Consider the following 17,738-nt stretch of genomic DNA (forward strand, 5'->3'; position numbering starts at 1 on the left):
TTTTTTAGAACTTTACTTTGTGTTATTCTTATGATATTCCCCCCTAGAAATGTATTCGTAAATTGACTAGGCGTTATTATTCTCCTTGTCAAAGATGTGTGTCCTTAAGGTCTGAAACTGTCAGCACTGATTAGACGATACCGGAGTGTTGTGGGACACACTCAAAAAATAGTAACATCTAGATCAAGTTGTGAATTTATTCATAGATGTCCAGGAGGAATAGCAGAGGAACAATAAAACAAAGAGTTGTAAGATAAGATGTGCTCCAGAATTGTAATTTCATAAAGTATTTACTAAACAGATCCTTTATTATTCCACTTGCCGTATTCAATTTATGAATTTACCCTGTACTTAAAGGGGTATTCCCATCTCCAAGATCCTATCCCAATATGTAGTAGGTGTAATAATAATAATATTAGCAAATATCTCCAATTAGAAATGTAGTATAGTATTTTTGATTCGCTATTTCTCTTACCTCATGTGCAGGCATTGCAGGACCTTAGGTATCCACGGTTGCGACCACTAGCAGCTAGCTAACTCACTGTGACTTTATCAGTGGACGTAACCATGGATACCTAAGGTCCTGCGATGCCTGCACATGAGGTAAGAGACATAGAGAATCAAAAATACTATTCTACATTTCTAATTGGAGATATTTGCCAATATTATTATTATTATTACACCTACTACATATTGGGATAGGATCTTGGAGATAGGAATACCCCTTTAAGCACAAGTTAAAGGGTTTGTCTGGCCTTAGGCTACAAATCTGTAGTCACTCTATGTGACTGTAGACTTATGAATCCTCACATCGTGCGTCCTGCGCGCTGTGAGGATTATCTAGTGCCTGCATCGGGAGTGGTTGACTGGTGACCGCAAGTATTTGATTTGCATACATGTGGTCACATGCTGACTAGATATGTGCAGGCTTGCTTTATACAAGTGTATTGAGTAAGACCGGACAAGTCTAGTTGGAATGTGGCCGGAACTATGCAAATCACATACTTGCAGTCACATGACCGCCCGGTGCCAGTGTCTGCATCAGAGAATCCTCACAGCATGCAGTGTGCGTGATGTAAGGATTCACAAGTCTGCAGTCACATTGAGTGACTGCAGACTTGTAGCCTAAGGCCGGACAACCCCTTTAAGGAAGTGACAACTTGCCTTGGTACCAAAAGACTGTGTGCAGGCTTCCCCCAAGTACAAGCAGTACAAAGACCCCCCAAATGGCTCTTGATGTACACACGTGGTCAAAATTGTTGGTACCCCTCGTTTAATGAAAGAAAAACCCACAATGGTCACAGAAATAACTTGAATCTGACAAAAGTAATAATAAATTAAAAATCTATGAAAATGAACAAATAAAAGTCAGACATTGCTTTTCAACCCTGCTTCCACAGAATTTTTTAAAAAAAATTAAACTCATGAAATAAGCCTGGACAGAAATGGTGGTACTCTTAACTTAATATTTTGTTGAACAACCTTTTGAGGCAATCACTGCAATCAAATGATTGATATGCTTCATTTTTCTGTCTGTGAACATAGAGCCGTGTGCCTTGCCAAAAACTTCCATTTTTATCTCATCTGTCCATAGGACATTCTCCCAGAAGCTTTGTGACGTGTCAACATGTAGTTTGGCAAATTCCAGTCTGGCTTTTTTATGATTTTTTTTCAACAATGGTGTTCTCCTTGGTCGCCTCCCATGAAGTCCACTTTGGATCAAACAACAACGGGTGGTGCGATCTGACACTGATGTTCCTTGAGCTTGAAGTTCACCTTTAATCTCTTTAGAAGTTATCCTGGGCTCTTTTGTTACCATTCGTATTATCCGTCTCTTTGATTTGTCATCAATTTTCCTCCTGCGGCCACGTCCAGGGAGGTTGGCTACAGTCAAATGGATCTTAAATTTCTGAATAATATGTGCAATTGTAGTCACAGGAACATCAAGCTGCTTGGAGATGGTCTTATAACCTTTAACTTTAACATCCTTGTCTATAATTTTCTTTCTAATCTCCTGAGACAACTCTTTCCTTTGCTTCCTCTGGTCCATGTTGAGTGTGGTACACACCATGTCACCAAACAGCACAGTGAGTATCTGTAGCCCTATATACAGGCCCACTGACTGATTACAAGATTGTAGACACCTGTGATGCTAATTATTGGACACAATTTGATTAAACATGTTCCTTTTGTCACATTATTTTCAGGGCTCCCATCATTTCTGTCCAGGCCTATTTCATGAGTTTAATTTTTTTTTAAATTCTGTGGAAGCAGGGCTGAAAAGCAATGACTGAATTTCATTTGTTCATTTTCATAGATTTTTAATTTATTATTACTTTTGTCAGATTCAAGTTATTTCTGTGACCATTGTGGGTTTTTCTTTCATTAAAAGAGGGGTATCAACAATTTTGGCCACGTGTGTATATGCAGTAGATCAGACTGAGACCCAAAAGGCTGCAAAATAGATCTATCTACTGAACAGATGAGTGACCAGATGTCATGAACTTTCCTTTCTAAATATTTACTCTAATGATTACTTACTAGAACAATTTATCTTACATCAGTCATTTGCATTAGAATCAGTTTTACATCATCTACCATATTATACAATAAATAACATCGGAGAAAGCAAAAACACAACTAGCTAATGACATCTGCTTTCCCTTTAATGCCAAATATCTATGATTTAGCAGGCAGTGGACTAGCTAAGACCATTCAGGATGCTGCTTGGATGAAATGCTTTATGCATTTTCATATGTTTTTATTTAAACTAAATATCCAAATGTGAATAGGGGTCTATCTATCTCACACTTTCTTATTATGGATTCAGTGGGTGTATGTCACAGTTTTTCTCATATCCCACACAGATGGAAAGACAGATGTCAATGAACTCCAATATCATGGGGATGCAGGGTCCCAACATAAGCAATCCTTGTGCTTCAACTCAAGTCCCTCCAATGCACTCAGATGCCAAAATGGTAAGACAAAGCAAAGCTGTTTTCATTGCTACAGATTGGAGTATATGAAATGTAGCCCTGATGATTCTGATCATGTATACGTTACTGCAGTAGTAACCTGCCCAATCTCCATAGCCTGCACAATCCCACAGGGCTCTGTTCACTCTGCTTGGATTTTATTTTTTTTACTGAAAAATCCTATAGGGCTCTGTTCACACAGTTGATATTTAGATATACATTGCTGACAAATGAATCAATTACATAATTCATCTTTATGATTCATCAGGGCTAGAGAAACAGCTGCTAAAATAAATAATAGGTATTGATAGAACCTGAAAAACTGTGTTGTATTCATAGAGAAGAGACCACGTAGTCTAGTGAGTTCTGCAGACAGAGTCAGGATCTAGCCCACGTTGTAATCGGCTTTTTTTTGGCATTCTCAATGACAATGAATGGGGTGAGATCAAGCATGCACACCTCTGCTTTATTCAAGACAGACTTCTGCTCTTGGGATCTCAGAGCCCTTTGCTTGGGATTTCTGGGGGTCGCAGAAGTTGGACCTCCAGTGATCAGTAATTTATCCTCTATCTAACAGATATGTTACAGATAGATAATAACTTGCGATTTTGAGAAAATCACTTTAAAATGAACTGGATGAATTCATGTTACTTTGATCCTAAAACTATATATAGAATACTAAGTTATTTACTATCCATAGCGGCATTTCATTTTTTGTATTATTTTTTTTTTGGGGGGGGGGGGGGTGAAGGGGTTAATTATGATTTCATGGGACATTGACCTCTATAAGTGGAGGAAATCAGTGTTTTCCACTTAATATTGTATTCTAAAATCCTTTGAAATGATGCTACAGAAATACTGAAACATGGCTAAATATGAACACTTGGAAAATGATCCCATCACATTTGATTTTAATTTTGAGATTTGAAATTGTTTTGTTTTTGAGAAACAGAGAGGAGAGATCCTGAGTAGAGTAAGTAGTTTGTTACCATGGCTGTATTTGTATACTGAGGAATTGTTGAAAGGTTGTCAGCAGCAATCAGCGAGCGGCAAATAGTTTGGATCGTGAAAGTACGGGGCCTTTTGTGTTCAGCGCACAAGTGTAGCTACTCGGGAAAAATGTCATAAACAGATGTGCATAATATTTGCAGTATTCTATTCAGAGCGGGCCAGGGAGAAATATTTTTGTATTGTCATAGAAATCAAATGTCCAACACATGTGGTAGTCTAATACATAAATTATTCCCATTGTTACCAATGACAGTAATTATAATCATTGCACTTAAAGACCTTATTTAGGGTCATACAATTAAAATGGGGATTCCTTCTTATGTATACAATAAAATAAATTATTTTATGATCCTAATTGTACTATTTAGCTTTCCCTCCAGATTTCTAAAGGCTATTTTATATCATTAGGTTAAATTGCCCATTGTAATAACTAATTATATGATTGTGTTCTGGGAAAACATTTGTATTTGAAAAGGAAACTATTATTTAAAATCTTCTGACAAGACAAAAGTTGTGATCAGTGGGGTTCAGGACCCTTACTAAATCGTGGAATAAAGGGGTAAAATGTATTACTTTGCCCAGGGGCGGACATATCATTGGTGCAACCTGAGCAACCGCACAGGGACCCAAGATTTAAGAGGGCCCATTTCCACCTCCAAAGCAGAGGGAATTGATGAGCTATGGGACTGCAAAGGGCCCATATATTGCTTTTGCACAGTGGCCTTCTTCTGTCTGTGTCCGCCAGTGACTTTGCCCCTTCCGCTCTGATTGTCTATTCCCTCCTTCTGCTTGGACACGATAGGTTTGCGGTAGAAAAAAAGGACAATCAGAGCCAAGCACTTCTGCCCCTTCAAGGACCATGAGTTCTCAGTAGTAGGACTGACACCATACATAACACAGACATGGAGAGGAAATGTTGATCTCCACCAATTTCTTTATATGGGCACTATACTTTAACAAACTTTGTACAAATTAACTCAACAGGTTGAAGTTATTGTAAGAAACTTTGTAATATATCATCAGATAAATGTGCTTCTTTCACCAATTAAAAGCCATTTCTCCTTTTACTCCCTTCCTCCTGAGCTCATCTTTCACTCTGAAAAAACAGCTCAAATCCTTCTCGCTAAAAAACAGACGGGCTGCCTACACAGAGGGGTGTCAGATTACAGATAATTTTGAATTCTATGGGGAGGAAAAGAGAGGAGTAGAGCCAGACCCAAGAATGGAAACACATTGTGCTACAGTTTTCTAGCAAATTATCCCAGTGTTGGATTCACAGCTACACTGCTTAGTACTGTTGTATAATTTCCTCCATGCCTTTTCTGCTTCGGTGTGTGCTACCTAAGGAAAGGAGAGTATGAATCCTTTTTTCTATGTGTTTAGTGTATGGGATCAATAGAGCAGCTAGTCTCCATACACCAGCTAAGAGTCAATTGAAAATGATAGAACTGATGTTTTCTATTGTTCAAATGTAGTGTTATCACTAATGTACACACACATATAACAGCTTATTTTGAAAAGTTACATGAAAGTATAGTTAACCTTTAAGATAAACTGATTTCTCACGTCTGTTTATTTCTCACCGTGAAATAAAGGCCATGCTCAAATCAGAGTAAGCAGTCCAATTGGCAAATATCCTCACCCAGTAACGGACACAGACAGAAGAGGACCCATGTGCAAGAACAATATACAGTATGAGCCCTTTGCAGTCCAATAGCTCATCATAATGCACAATTCCACCTCCATTATACCTGTCGGTTGGTCAGGTTTTGTATTCCAAGCTTTGTCCATGTTTCACATATGTGTTAATTCAGCCTTATCAAAGCATGCTGCATTCATCAGCTCAGATTAAAGCTCCATCATTCATTAAATTTGAAATTTCTACAATGAAACCTTAGTGTAAGGGTTGGGTTGAGATATGCTTTAAGTATAAATGTAAAGCAACAACATAGAGGAAGACGCAATGCTTTCTGATGCATGTTTGGTCATGTCAGACTATAAATTTAGCCTCTTAAATGTTGAAACTTAATTTAAAGAGGATCTGCAAGCTTTCCTCGTACGTTTGTTTTACTGAATACTTTTCTTAAAGGAAAAACAATGCTGGAGGCTCTTGCCTTATACTCTGTATTGTCCCGTTCCTCTGTCAATCTTCTTGCAAATTTCTGAATAAGTTGACAATTGGGTGTTACCATTTCTCATGTCAATGGGGCACGTCAATGTGAGAGTGTCGGGACACACCTTTTTGACAATTGAGCATGAAACCTATGTATTCACACTTTTGAGAGTATGGTTTGAGAAACTGTATCAGGCGGAGCCACTTGTATGAATACATCACCACATCTAAAAAAAACAACTAAATAGTAATAATAAACTGTCTATGAAAATTCCTAGAAAACACTTTAATGGGAATCTGTCAGCACTGGGATGTATATAACCTACTGATATGGGCATACAGGTGATAGAAATGTTAAACTAGTCCTACCTGTATTCTTTATATCAATGGTCTTGTTGTTGTGAAATCTTATTTTATTTCCTTATGCTAATGATTTCTTTCAGGCCCTGGGGCATAGGGGGCCTAGAGGAAATCCCCACACCTCCTCTCTTCATCATAATGCCAGCCCCCTCCCCTGCATGTCACAGTGCCCTGTGACATGCAATGCGGCCGTGTAACCCTGCGCCTACGCCCTGCAATCCCTCTACGATCCGTACCTCTTCTTCTCTTCTGTGGGTTGAAGTCGTAGTGACTCACCGGCGCCTGCGCAGAAGATCACTGACTAGTGTATTCCGTAATCTTCTGCGCAGGCGCCGGCGAGTCACTACGACTTCAACCTACAGAAGAGAAGAAGAGGTACGGATCATAGAGGAAGTACAGGGCGCAGGCGCTGGATTATGGCCCCCTACACCCCGGGGCCTGGGGCCTGGAAGAAACCATTAGCATAAGGAAATAAAATGAGATTTCAGAACAAGACCATTAATATGGGGCATACAGGTAGGACTACATTTACATTTCTATCATCTGTATGCCCATATTAATAGGTTATATACGTCCCGGGGGTAACAGATTCCCTTTAAGACCCTGCTGCTACTAGACTTTCTTGTTAGCTCTATTCTATTTACACACAAAGTATTTGCAGGATGCTGTCAAGTTTCTGTTGCCTTCTTCAAATTGACAGATCTGGAAAAAATTGTGTTAACATTTTCCTAGCTTGGAAAAAAAAATCACATGTTTGAATGGAAAGCATGAGGTATAGTCACTGTTACACTGGCTTATTAACACTTTCAATTTGCAGAGTTAAGATAAAGCAAGGCTACTAAGTATATATACTGTATATACAAATAATTATCATATACAGATCGATTAACTATAATATTAAAACCAAATATTATTCTGCCTATTATTGTGTTGCTACCTCTCATGCTGTCTAAAGAGCTCTGAGGGGTTGAATTATGGCCTTCACAAGGCTTCTGAAGGTGTCCTGTTGTATCTGGCACCAGGGCCTTAGCAGCAGATTTTTTTTTAAAGGAAACCAGGTAGCATGAATCAGAGACTGCCTGTGTTTTTGTAGCCAGGTATGTTTTACTCTGAAATGTTGTGGCATTTTTGAGTCAGCATACTTTGAAAAGCCAGTCAGGGACTATATGTCTCAGATGACCAGCTTGAGGTCTTCTCCCTGCCCTGCTCCACAAGACTGACAGATCTCTCCCTATTTACATACACGGAGAGAGTTGTCAGTCCAAGCAAATTGGGGAAGGGAGAAGCCACCGGAAACCCGCCTTGAACTAGTCAACTGAAATATATTCCCCAACAGCTTTTCAAAGTACGCTTTCTTTACAACAGAACAGCATTTCAGAGTAAAATATAAATGGCTGCAATAGTGTAGCCAGGCAATTATTATTATTTGTTATTATAGCGCCATTTATTTCATTTCGCTTTACATGTGAAAAAAGGGGTATACATAGCAAAAACAATTACAATAGTCTTGAACAAAATGAGTAACCGACTTTTACAGAAGGAGAGCGGACCCTTCCCACGAGGACTCACAGTCTATAAGGAATGGGTGAGGATAAAGTAGGTGAGGATAGAGCTGGTCGTGTAGCGGTATGGTGGAGCGATGGTTACTGCAGGTTGTAGGCTTGTCGGAAGAGGTGGGTCCTAAGGTTCCTTTTGCCGGTTTCCAAGATAGGCGAAAGTCTGATATGTTGGGTTAGAGATTTCCAGGCAATGATTTATGCTGCCCATAGTTCGGGCAGTATGAATCAGATGAGGTTTCCTTTCAGATTTGCAAGCTGTGAAGTAGGTCCTCCATAAGTCGGACTTGTTTGTCTACCACATCCCTTATGTGCCTAATGGGATTAAGATCCTGAAAATGTGGAGCCAAAATCAACTGCAAGAACTTTTTGTTTCTCTGTGTTCTTTAAACCATTTTTATCAATCATGGCACACTATTCTGTAGAAAAAGATCACTGCCATTAGTGACTGTTGTCATATGAAGGTGAACTTGGTCTGCAACAATGTTTAGGTAGATGTCAAGATCCATGTCTCCCACCAGAACATTGCCCAGAGTATCACACTGCCTATGCTAGCTTTTTTTTGTAGTGCATGCTGGTAGCCCATGCAGGGTCAGACAAGGCTACCTTCTTTCATTGCTCTATGTTCTAGTTCCAATGTTCCCATGTAAATGCTTTAAGCAGTGGACATGGGTTAGTAACGGCACTACCCCTTGATAATTGCCATTATCACAAGATAATCAATGTTATCAAACACCTATTTGATAACTGACTGATCAGTGTCTATATTCATGCAAAAATCTTAAGCTATTTTTTCTTTATATTTTTTTTCAGGGCTGTGGTCATTCATTTGCATCTGAAAAATCTGAGTCAGGTTAACCTACAATATATTACATTTTCCAGCATCAAATATTAGTTAAATAAAAATAAGAATAAAAGAAAATCAGACTTAAGTAGTTTGGAATTTCCCTTTGGAAACAATACGAAACCAACGTTATTAACCCAGCAATAAAACCTGTTAAAATGTCAGTATTACAGCATATAAATACATAGTACTGCACGTCCAAGCACTAGAAAGAAAACATTTACATTAAAGTGAAACAAAGTATCTGAGCAGCACTACAATAATGAAAATTGAGTGTTAAGCTAAACATTTTAAAGATGTTATCTTTGGTTACAGCTAATACTACTCAAATACTTACACTAAGCTTTGTCACATTGTAGAAGTATTCTTAAAGGCCTTCTTGATCAAGTCTAAAGTAATCCAATGTCACCTTTTTTTAAACTGTAACTATTGCTTCATTTTTTTTCCATAAAAAGTATCTTGAGAGGGAGAAAGAGAGACATAGGCACACAAAGACGCTGCAGCTTCCAGTAAATGTTTATCGTCTCACCCCAGTGCTGGATTCACATCTACTTCTCAATACTGCTATATAATGTCCTCCATGATGCTGCTACTATCTGTATAAGAGTAATTGGGAACCAGAATCTCCACTTTTTTTATAAGTATTGTTTAATAGTGTTGAGCCACCCCCGTAGTGTTCGAGTTCGGTTCGGTTCGTCGAACACCCGTGTGTTCGCCGAACTGTTCGTCGAACTGTTCGTCGAACACCTTCGAACACCGTTAAAACCAATGGCAGGCAAACAAAAACACATAGAAACACATAGAAAACACCTTCAAAGGTGTCCAAAAGCTGACAAACTGCTCAGAAGACACAACTAACACATGGAAAAGTGACAAGTACATATAGTCATGCGAAAAGAAAAGAGGTGGAGGAGTAAAAGGAGGGGGAGACACAGATATAGGCATGTCATGCCCTTCTAAAATCCAAAAAGTGAGAAGCCGAGACGGCCAGTCCGCTCCTGCCCGTGCCACCTCCGTGTCGCCGGGTTTGTGCCAGAGCCGCGGTGAACCCTGACGGCCAGCCCCCCTCTCCCAATACTGGTGCCTGTCCGCTGGTGGGTCGAGAGAGCCCCCCTGTGGTGGAGGCAGCTCTAAGCTTTTTAATTTAAATTGTCCCTCTAATTTGAATGAATACACTTTAAATCCATTTACAAGGATCTATTGGAGGTCAAGTCTCATGCCAGCAGCCGCGTAATTCCAGCTCCAGTAGCGTCCACTAAAGCTGCTGCAGTTAAAAAGCTTTTATAAGGATCGAGCTCGGCTGTCCACCGCAAGGCATCCTAGTGCCAGTCCCAGCCCCTATGCCTTGGGGTGCCTCCTGATGCTCTTCACTAAGTATCCCGTGGTCCCGAAGCATTTCCTTTGAAAAAATTAAGTGTCCAAACTACAGGTGGTGTAGCTTGCTTAACAGCCGGGATAATCCGCTGACTAGCAGACACTGCTACTAGGCACAAAGTATTTCCTGGGCTAGATGCAGTTAAAAATTTGTAAGTAGATACTCTCGTTGGATGCTGAGAAAGCATTCCATAGAGTCTCCTGGCACGCCATATATGATTCTCTTAAAAAGCTTGGGGTAGGGGTCTAGGGGACCCTTTTATAGCCAAAATCACGGCCCTGTATCACAATACGTCACCTAGGCTGAAGATAAATGGAACTGTAGCACCGAGGGCTCGGTTGCTACAGACGTATTGCACCTCACCCAGAGGTGTGATATCTCACTCTCAGATAAGGATGGAGTGTGGATCAGGACCCGACACCTGCATGCATTACACCACATTGCCGTGGGGCAGGGCGACCAATATGCCCCTGAGATGGGCACGACAGTCCCTGTCCCTGGCTGGAGTGGGGGGAGGGAACACTGAGGAAGGGGAACCCTGCAGTGCAGGAGCAGGGAGGAAGCAGTTCCTGGGTGCATTGAGAAGGGAGTATAAAAGGTGGGCACCATCTTAGTTCAGTGCAGAGAAGTCTGAGCAGAAGTGGCAGGGAGCAGGGGCTCTGCATGAGCTCTGCTCCGGAGGCGGGCCTAGTAACAGAGGCCCAGGCCTGCAAGAGGGAGAAGGAAGGAAGAGGAGCGGAGAAGGCTCCAGGAACGAGGAATGAAGGGATCCCAAGGGTGCGGACGGGCGAGTCGCCACCGCACGCCCGAATCCACCTGCGTGGAGGGGTCAGGCCAAAGGGGGAGACCGGTCCCCGAACTAGTGGAGGCAGGAAACGACCCTCAGCTAGAAACCGGAGGCTCTGACATTTTATGTGGCGCAGCCCCTTGCTCCACCCGCTAGGAAGGCACCACATAGGGTCAGGGAAACTGGCGCCAAGTTTACCAAGAGGAGGCCCGAGGCAGCCGGACAGAAGTGTTGGTAAGAAAGGCCAGACAAAGGACACACAAAGGGGGTCCTGTGAAGCGCTCCAAAGTTATCTGGGAGTTGTCTGAGCCCCTCACCTGGTGAGCACAGTACGACGTGGGCAGCCGTTACCTGCAGACGTGGTCTGGATAATAAGAACTGTGAGTAAAGGCCCTGAACTGCATCACTGACTCCGTGTCGTTACTGCTGCTGCCCTGCACCATCACCCCCATCCTCCGCATACACTGCCCTGAGGCTATACTCCTCCCGTGGGGAGTTATGCTACGCTCTGCTGCACCCACAACACCAGCCTTAGCGGTCTGCCCTGTAGCGGCGGTTCACTCTGACCGCAATCCACGGGTGGCGTAGTCGGACATTTAAACATCAAAACCACATAAATAGTTCCGCCACTGGTTTGACCGCCCTGAGCCACGGAACCGGATCGCCGCCACGAAGACTACAACCACCAGCATCCACCAAAAAGGGTCCGGCTCCGGGTGTCCCAAGGCCCAGGGGGTGCGTCAGAACATTTTCATCACCTTTCACAATCACCAATGGGACAAGGCAGGGATGTCCTCTGTCCCCTCTCTTATACATCCTAGTGACGGAGCACCTGCTCTCATCAATTCGCCATAACCCCAATATTAGGTGGATTGAGGTGGGAGGCACCGAGTACAAGTGCTCTCTATTTGCTGATGATGTCCTAGTATATATCACTCAATCACATATATCCATCCCTGCTGTTATGGCTGAAATAGATCACTTTGTTACATGGTAAAATTTTAAAATCAATGCAGCGAAGTCTGAGGCCCTCGATGTCTCCCTCCCTAAATCCATATAGGATTCCATCCAGTCCAACTTTCCCTTTGCCTGGCCCTCACAGGGTATCAAATACTTAGGAATTCCTATTCATAGAGACCTCTCCCATCTATGTTATCTTAATTTTGGGCCCTTTATTGAACAATTCCATACAGACCACGGTTGGCAAGTTAGAACTGTAAGATTCACTACGTGAACCACTGGTGTTTTGTGGAAAAGCACATGTACACCGCGTTCCAAATTATTATGCAAAAAGTGTTTAGGAGTGATAAGGGAAGAATTTGTTTGTTTGTCAGTTAAACTCATTGATGGTGATGTGTGTCAGGGCTCTTTATATCACTGTAAGCAATTGCAGACACCTGTGCTAATTAGTTTGGCAGGTGTGTCCAATGAAAGGCAAGACTACTTAAGAAGGCTCTCTCACATTATTAAGCAGCCTACATTTTCTGCCAAAATGGGAAAGAAAAAGGATGTGTCGGCTGCTGAGAAGCAACAAATTGTGGAGTGTTTAGGTCAAGGCATGACTACAATCAACATTGTGCGATGATCAGGATGAAGTGTCTTGGCAATCAAGAAGTATGTAGCTGATTCACAGTACACACGTGTGCGTGCTGATAAGGGCAAATTGAGGACTCTTTCCTACAGGCAATTACGTCAGGTTGAAACAGCAGCGGAAAAAAAGCCTTGTCATAGCAGCAGACAAGTTTTTGAAGCTGCTTGTGCCTCCAACGTCCCCCGAACAACAAGATGCAGGGTCCTTCAGAGGTTTGCAGCTGTGCATATGCCATCCTGTCGACCTCCTCTATCCACTTCACACAAGCAGAAACGGCTCCAGTGGGCCAAACATTACATGAAGACTGATTTCAAAACTGTTTTGTTCACGGATGAGTGCCGTGCAGCGCTCGATGGTCCAGATGAATGGAGTGGAGGATGGCTGGTTGATGGACACCCCACGCAAACACGGCTACAGCGCCAACAAGGAGGAGGTGGAGTAATGTTTTGGGCTGGAATCATGGGGAGAGAGATTGTCGGCCCCTTTAGGATCCCTGAAGGCGCTAAAGATGAACTCCATAATGTATGTGGATTTTCTCAAACAGCACTTCCTGCCATGGTTCAAGAAGAAGAACCGTGTATTTCACAGCAAGATCATTTTTCTGCATGATAATGCACCATCTCATGCTGCACATAAAACATCTGCATCTCTGGCTGATATGGGCATAAAAGGGGACAAACTTATGGTGTGACCCCCATGCTCCCCTGACCTCTACCCCATTCAGAACCTTTGGAGCATCATTAAAAGGAGTGTCTATGATGGCGGGAGGCAGTTCACATCTAAGCAACAGCTCTGGGCGGGTATTCTGTCCTCATGCAAAACAATTGAAGCAGAAACCATCCAAAACCTGACAAATTCAATGGACGAGAGAGTTCAGAAGCTCCTTTCGAACAAGGGGTCCTATGTGAAAATGTAACATCACCTAGAATAAAGTTTTGAGTTGAAAACTGTTTGATTTCAGTTTCTAACAACCTGCTAATGCTTATAATTTCAAAAATGACCATTTTTTTGGTCTTTATTAAAATGAAAAGGTTGATCGAAAAGTTTGGGGGATCTAAGAGTGTGGCAACCCAGTAGTCATGATTACTTCGAATTCTGACAATATGAGGGTCATGCTGCAGGTAGTGCAGCAAGAAGGCACTTATGTGTCTTGCGCATCTCGGAGCCCCAAAATTATTTTCCGGGCTAGATGCAGCTAAAAATTATTTTTAATTTTAAATCTGGTGAAGCTTATTATAGATGGCCTAATAGGATCAGTGCTGCACACTGCTACAAAGCCCAAATTATTTTCCAGTCAAGATACAGATAAACATGATTAGTAATTTGAAAGCTTAAAACGGTTGGTAGGGTGATTTTAACCAATCATCAAGCTTTTACTCTCCCCAGGATGACACAGGGGTAGAAAAGTCGTTTCGGATCCATGATTTGTTCATCTTTATGAACGTGAGTCTGTCTACATTATCAGTGGAGAGCCGCGTGCGCTTATCTGTCAGCACACCACCAGCAGCGCTGAACACACGTTCAGACAGAACGCTGGCTGCGGGGCATGACAAGATCTCCAAGGCGTAAGTGGCTAGCTCCGGCCATTTATCCAGATTGGAAGCCCAAAAAGAGCAAGGGTCCAGTGACACAGTCGTGGCTTCAATGTTTACTTGGAGATACTCCTGTACCATCGTCTCTAGGCGTTGACTATGTGTCAGACTTCTTGTCTCCTGTGGCCTTGCAAAGGATGGGCTAAAAAAGTGGTGAAATGATTCCGCAAAATTGATGTTACCAGCAGATACTGTGGTTCTGTTACGGTTTGAGTGCTGAACACTTGACGGTCCCACGGTTGGCAAGTTGGAACTGTGAGATTCACTACGTGCACCACTGGTATTTTGTGGAAAAGCACATGTAAGATTCTGCAACAGTCTCTGCTGATACTCCTGCATGCGTGCATCCCTTTCTATGGCAGGAATAATTTCTGCAAATTTACTTTTGTACCGGGGATCTAACAGTGTGGCAACCCAGTAGTCAGGATTATTTCTAATTCTCACAATTCGAGGGTCATGTTGCAGGTAGTGCAGCAAGAAGGCACTCATGTGTGTTGCGCATCCAGGAGCACCAAGTCCCTGTTGTGTTGGTGGCGAGGTAGCAATCATGCTTCCTTCCTCTGTCCTCTCCCCCCAACCTCGCACAACAGAAATGTGATCAAGGTCTCCCTCATCTGATGAGTCTTCCATCAGTTCGTCCTCCACTTCTTCCTGGGCTCCTGCACCTTCCTCACTAGTTTGGCTGCTACCATGCGCCCTGGTAAAATCATCTCCCCCACCCTCACATGCCTGCCGCCTTGGTGCTGCCGACCGTCTGGACCTTGCAGATGTTAGCCCTTCCGCATACAACTCCTCCTCCTCTACTTCCTCCACCTCCTCTTGTGCCACCACCTGACTCCGAATTCTGTTTAACATGTGCTCCAGCATGTAAATCACCGGAATAGTCATGCTGATAATGGCATCGTCAGCACTAAACATCTTCGTCGCCATTTCAAAACTGTGCAGAAGGGTGCATAGGTCCCTGATCTGAGACCACTCCTCCAGCGTGATTTGCCCCACCTCTGAATCTCGTTGGCCCAGGCTATACGTCAGAACGTATTGCACCAGGGCTTGTCGGTGCTGCCACAGTCGCTGCAACATGTGCAGAGTTGAATTCCACCGGGTAGGCACATCGCATTTTAGCCGGTGAAGTGGCAGGCCCAACGACTTCTGTAGAGATGTAAGTCGCTGAGCTGCGGGATGCGAACGGCGGAAGTGAGCACACAGCGACCGTGCCCTCTGCAGAAGGCCATCTAGTCTGGGATAGTGGGCTAAAAATTGCTGGACAACCAGGTTCAACACGTGAGCCATACAAGGCACGTGTGTGACATTGCCCCGGCGAAGGGCCGCACCCAGGTTTGCAGCATTGTCGCACACGGCCTTCCCTGGTTTCAGGTCCAGTGGAGACAACCATTCATGAAATTGGTTCTCCAGAGCTGACCACAACTCCTCAGCTGTGTGACTCACATTTCCCAGACATTTCAATGTAAAAACCGCCTGATGACGTTGAGCCCTACTGCCAGCATAGTAAGGAGGTGTGCAGGATCCCTTCTGCGCAGTTAGAAAGCTTGTGGCATGACCAGACAGGCTTTGGGTGCAGGTGGAAGACCGAGAGGAGGTTGAGGAGGCAGAAGCAGTGGAGGAAAAATGACATAAAGAGGATTGACGCACAACTCGTGGGGACGGCAAGACTTGGACAGCAGCCCCTTGTCCTGCTGTCACCATAGTTACCCAGTGCCCAGTCAGCGACATGTAACGCCCCTGTCCATGCCTACTCGTCCAAGTGTCTGTGGTGAAATGCACCCTGTCACACACAGAGTTTCTCAAAGAAGCGGTGATGTTGTGTGCGACATGCTGGTGGAGCGCAGGCACACCTTTCTTTGAGAAGTAGTGCCGACTGGGCATCTGGTACTGGGGCACTGCGACGGACATAAGGTCTCGAAAATCCTCTGTGTCCACCAGGCGGAAAGGCAGCATTTCTGTAGCCAAGAGCTTGCAGATGGTGAAATTCAACCTCTTAGCTTTCTCATGGCTAGGAGGAAATGGTCTTTTACTTGTCCACATCTGAGGGACCGAGGGCTGGCTATTGTGCTTAGACGGGGTTGATAAGGGTGTCCCCGGCAAACTGCCGGTCTGTGAGGAAGATGCAGGCGGACATGTTAGGTTGCCTTGATCCAAAGGTGGTGCTATCGATGTCGGACAGCGCTCAAGACCAGCTGGTGTTACCACCTCCAAAGAAAATGATGACCTGCCAATCACGCTGGCTGTTGCGGGTAAAGAGGTGGCAGGTCTGCGCCCCAAAACAGGTGTGACTGCTGTCCCCCCAGTCACAGAGGATGAAGAGGCCGCGGATGCACAAGATATGGCAGACGGTGGTTGGCCCGGCCGGCTAGACCGCATTGTAGCACACTGAGCTTCCCACTGCAACTTATGCTTCATGTCCATGTGCCGGTTCATGCATGAAGTACTCAAACTATGTATTTTTTGGCCTCTACTTAGCTTTTGCTGACAAATGTTACAGATAACACGAGTTGGGTCATCTTTATCGATCTGAAAAAATGCCCAGGCTATGCAAGGCTTAGCACCCATGCGACCTGAAGAGCCACCACGACTTGTGGTGAGAGGCAGAGTTGTGTTTGAGGATGCAGTTGTTGACGTGCTTCCAGTACTACGTCTCTGTCCAGGAAGGCGCAACCTGACCTCGTCGTCACTAGCATCTTCCTCCACCTCCTCTGCTGACCTCATCTCTTGGCTGACTGTGGGTTGACAGTAAGTGGGATCTCCGACCTCATCATCATCACCCTGTGCGTTATCACACCCGTCGTCCTCAGAGCCAACCTGTTCCTGCCCTGACAAAAAACTAAAGTTGTCGCTCCAATCAGGTATTTGAGTCTTATCATCGTCTTCCTCATTGTCTCCACCAACAGGAGTTACAGTTTGGGAATGAGGGTCTACATTATGGTCAGAACCTTCTGCGTCTGGTCCTGGATCCGACTCATAAAGATTCTGGGCATCAGTGCAGATCATTTCCTCGTCTGGATTCACAGAAGCGCTGGAGTCGACCTCTGATTCCCAGGCTATAGTATGAGTAAACAGCTCTGCAGACTCAACCATCTGTTCTACCTCATACTCAGACGGGCAGCTGGAGATTTGGGAGCTGTGAGGAAGCAAGTGCGATTTGGGTGACACCTTTGAGGACTGGAGTATTTGTGATGTTGAAGTTGATGTGGAGGAGAGCCCACTTAAAGGAGCACTTGATATCCGTTGAAGCACCTGCTGTTTTTGTGCCTCATCTGGAATTTGTAGCGATTGGCGTGGCCGTAAGAAAGGGATCTTATCACATTGTCCGCTAAAAGAAGTAGACATTTTAGTTTGGCTGGAAGATGGTCTTTCTTCTGCACCTACCCCACGGACACAACCTTTTTTCCCCTTCCCAACACGCCTATTCCCCTTTCCACCAGCAGCAGGCCTTTTTCCACTCATTTGGTGGTTAACTAATTCACAACTCTGGAGTTGTTTGCACAAAAAAACAATGGATGGTAACCGAGCAGAGCT

General features: G+C 43.8%; 1 protein-coding gene across 4 annotated transcripts in view; it reads left to right on the forward strand.

The window, feature by feature from the left end:
* Positions 1–17,738, forward strand: part of CREB5 (cAMP responsive element binding protein 5) — a 613,433-nt gene that overhangs the window by 485,088 nt on the left and 110,607 nt on the right. For 3 of the 4 annotated variants that reach the window (XM_073677914.1, XM_073677917.1, XM_073677918.1), the window contains one exon: positions 2,868–2,978. The exons of the other annotated variant lie outside the window; for it this stretch is intronic. In XM_073677914.1, coding sequence (XP_073534015.1) covers positions 2,868–2,978 — 111 coding nt within the window. The remainder of the gene's footprint in view (positions 1–2,867; positions 2,979–17,738) is intronic. 4 annotated transcript variants of the gene reach the window in all.

Source organism: Phyllobates terribilis, unplaced genomic scaffold, assembly GCF_046119375.1.
Source record: "Phyllobates terribilis strain yellow unplaced genomic scaffold, ASM4611937v1 Scaffold_4__5_contigs__length_816908805, whole genome shotgun sequence".
In the NCBI taxonomy this organism is placed as follows: Eukaryota; Metazoa; Chordata; class Amphibia; order Anura; family Dendrobatidae; genus Phyllobates; species Phyllobates terribilis.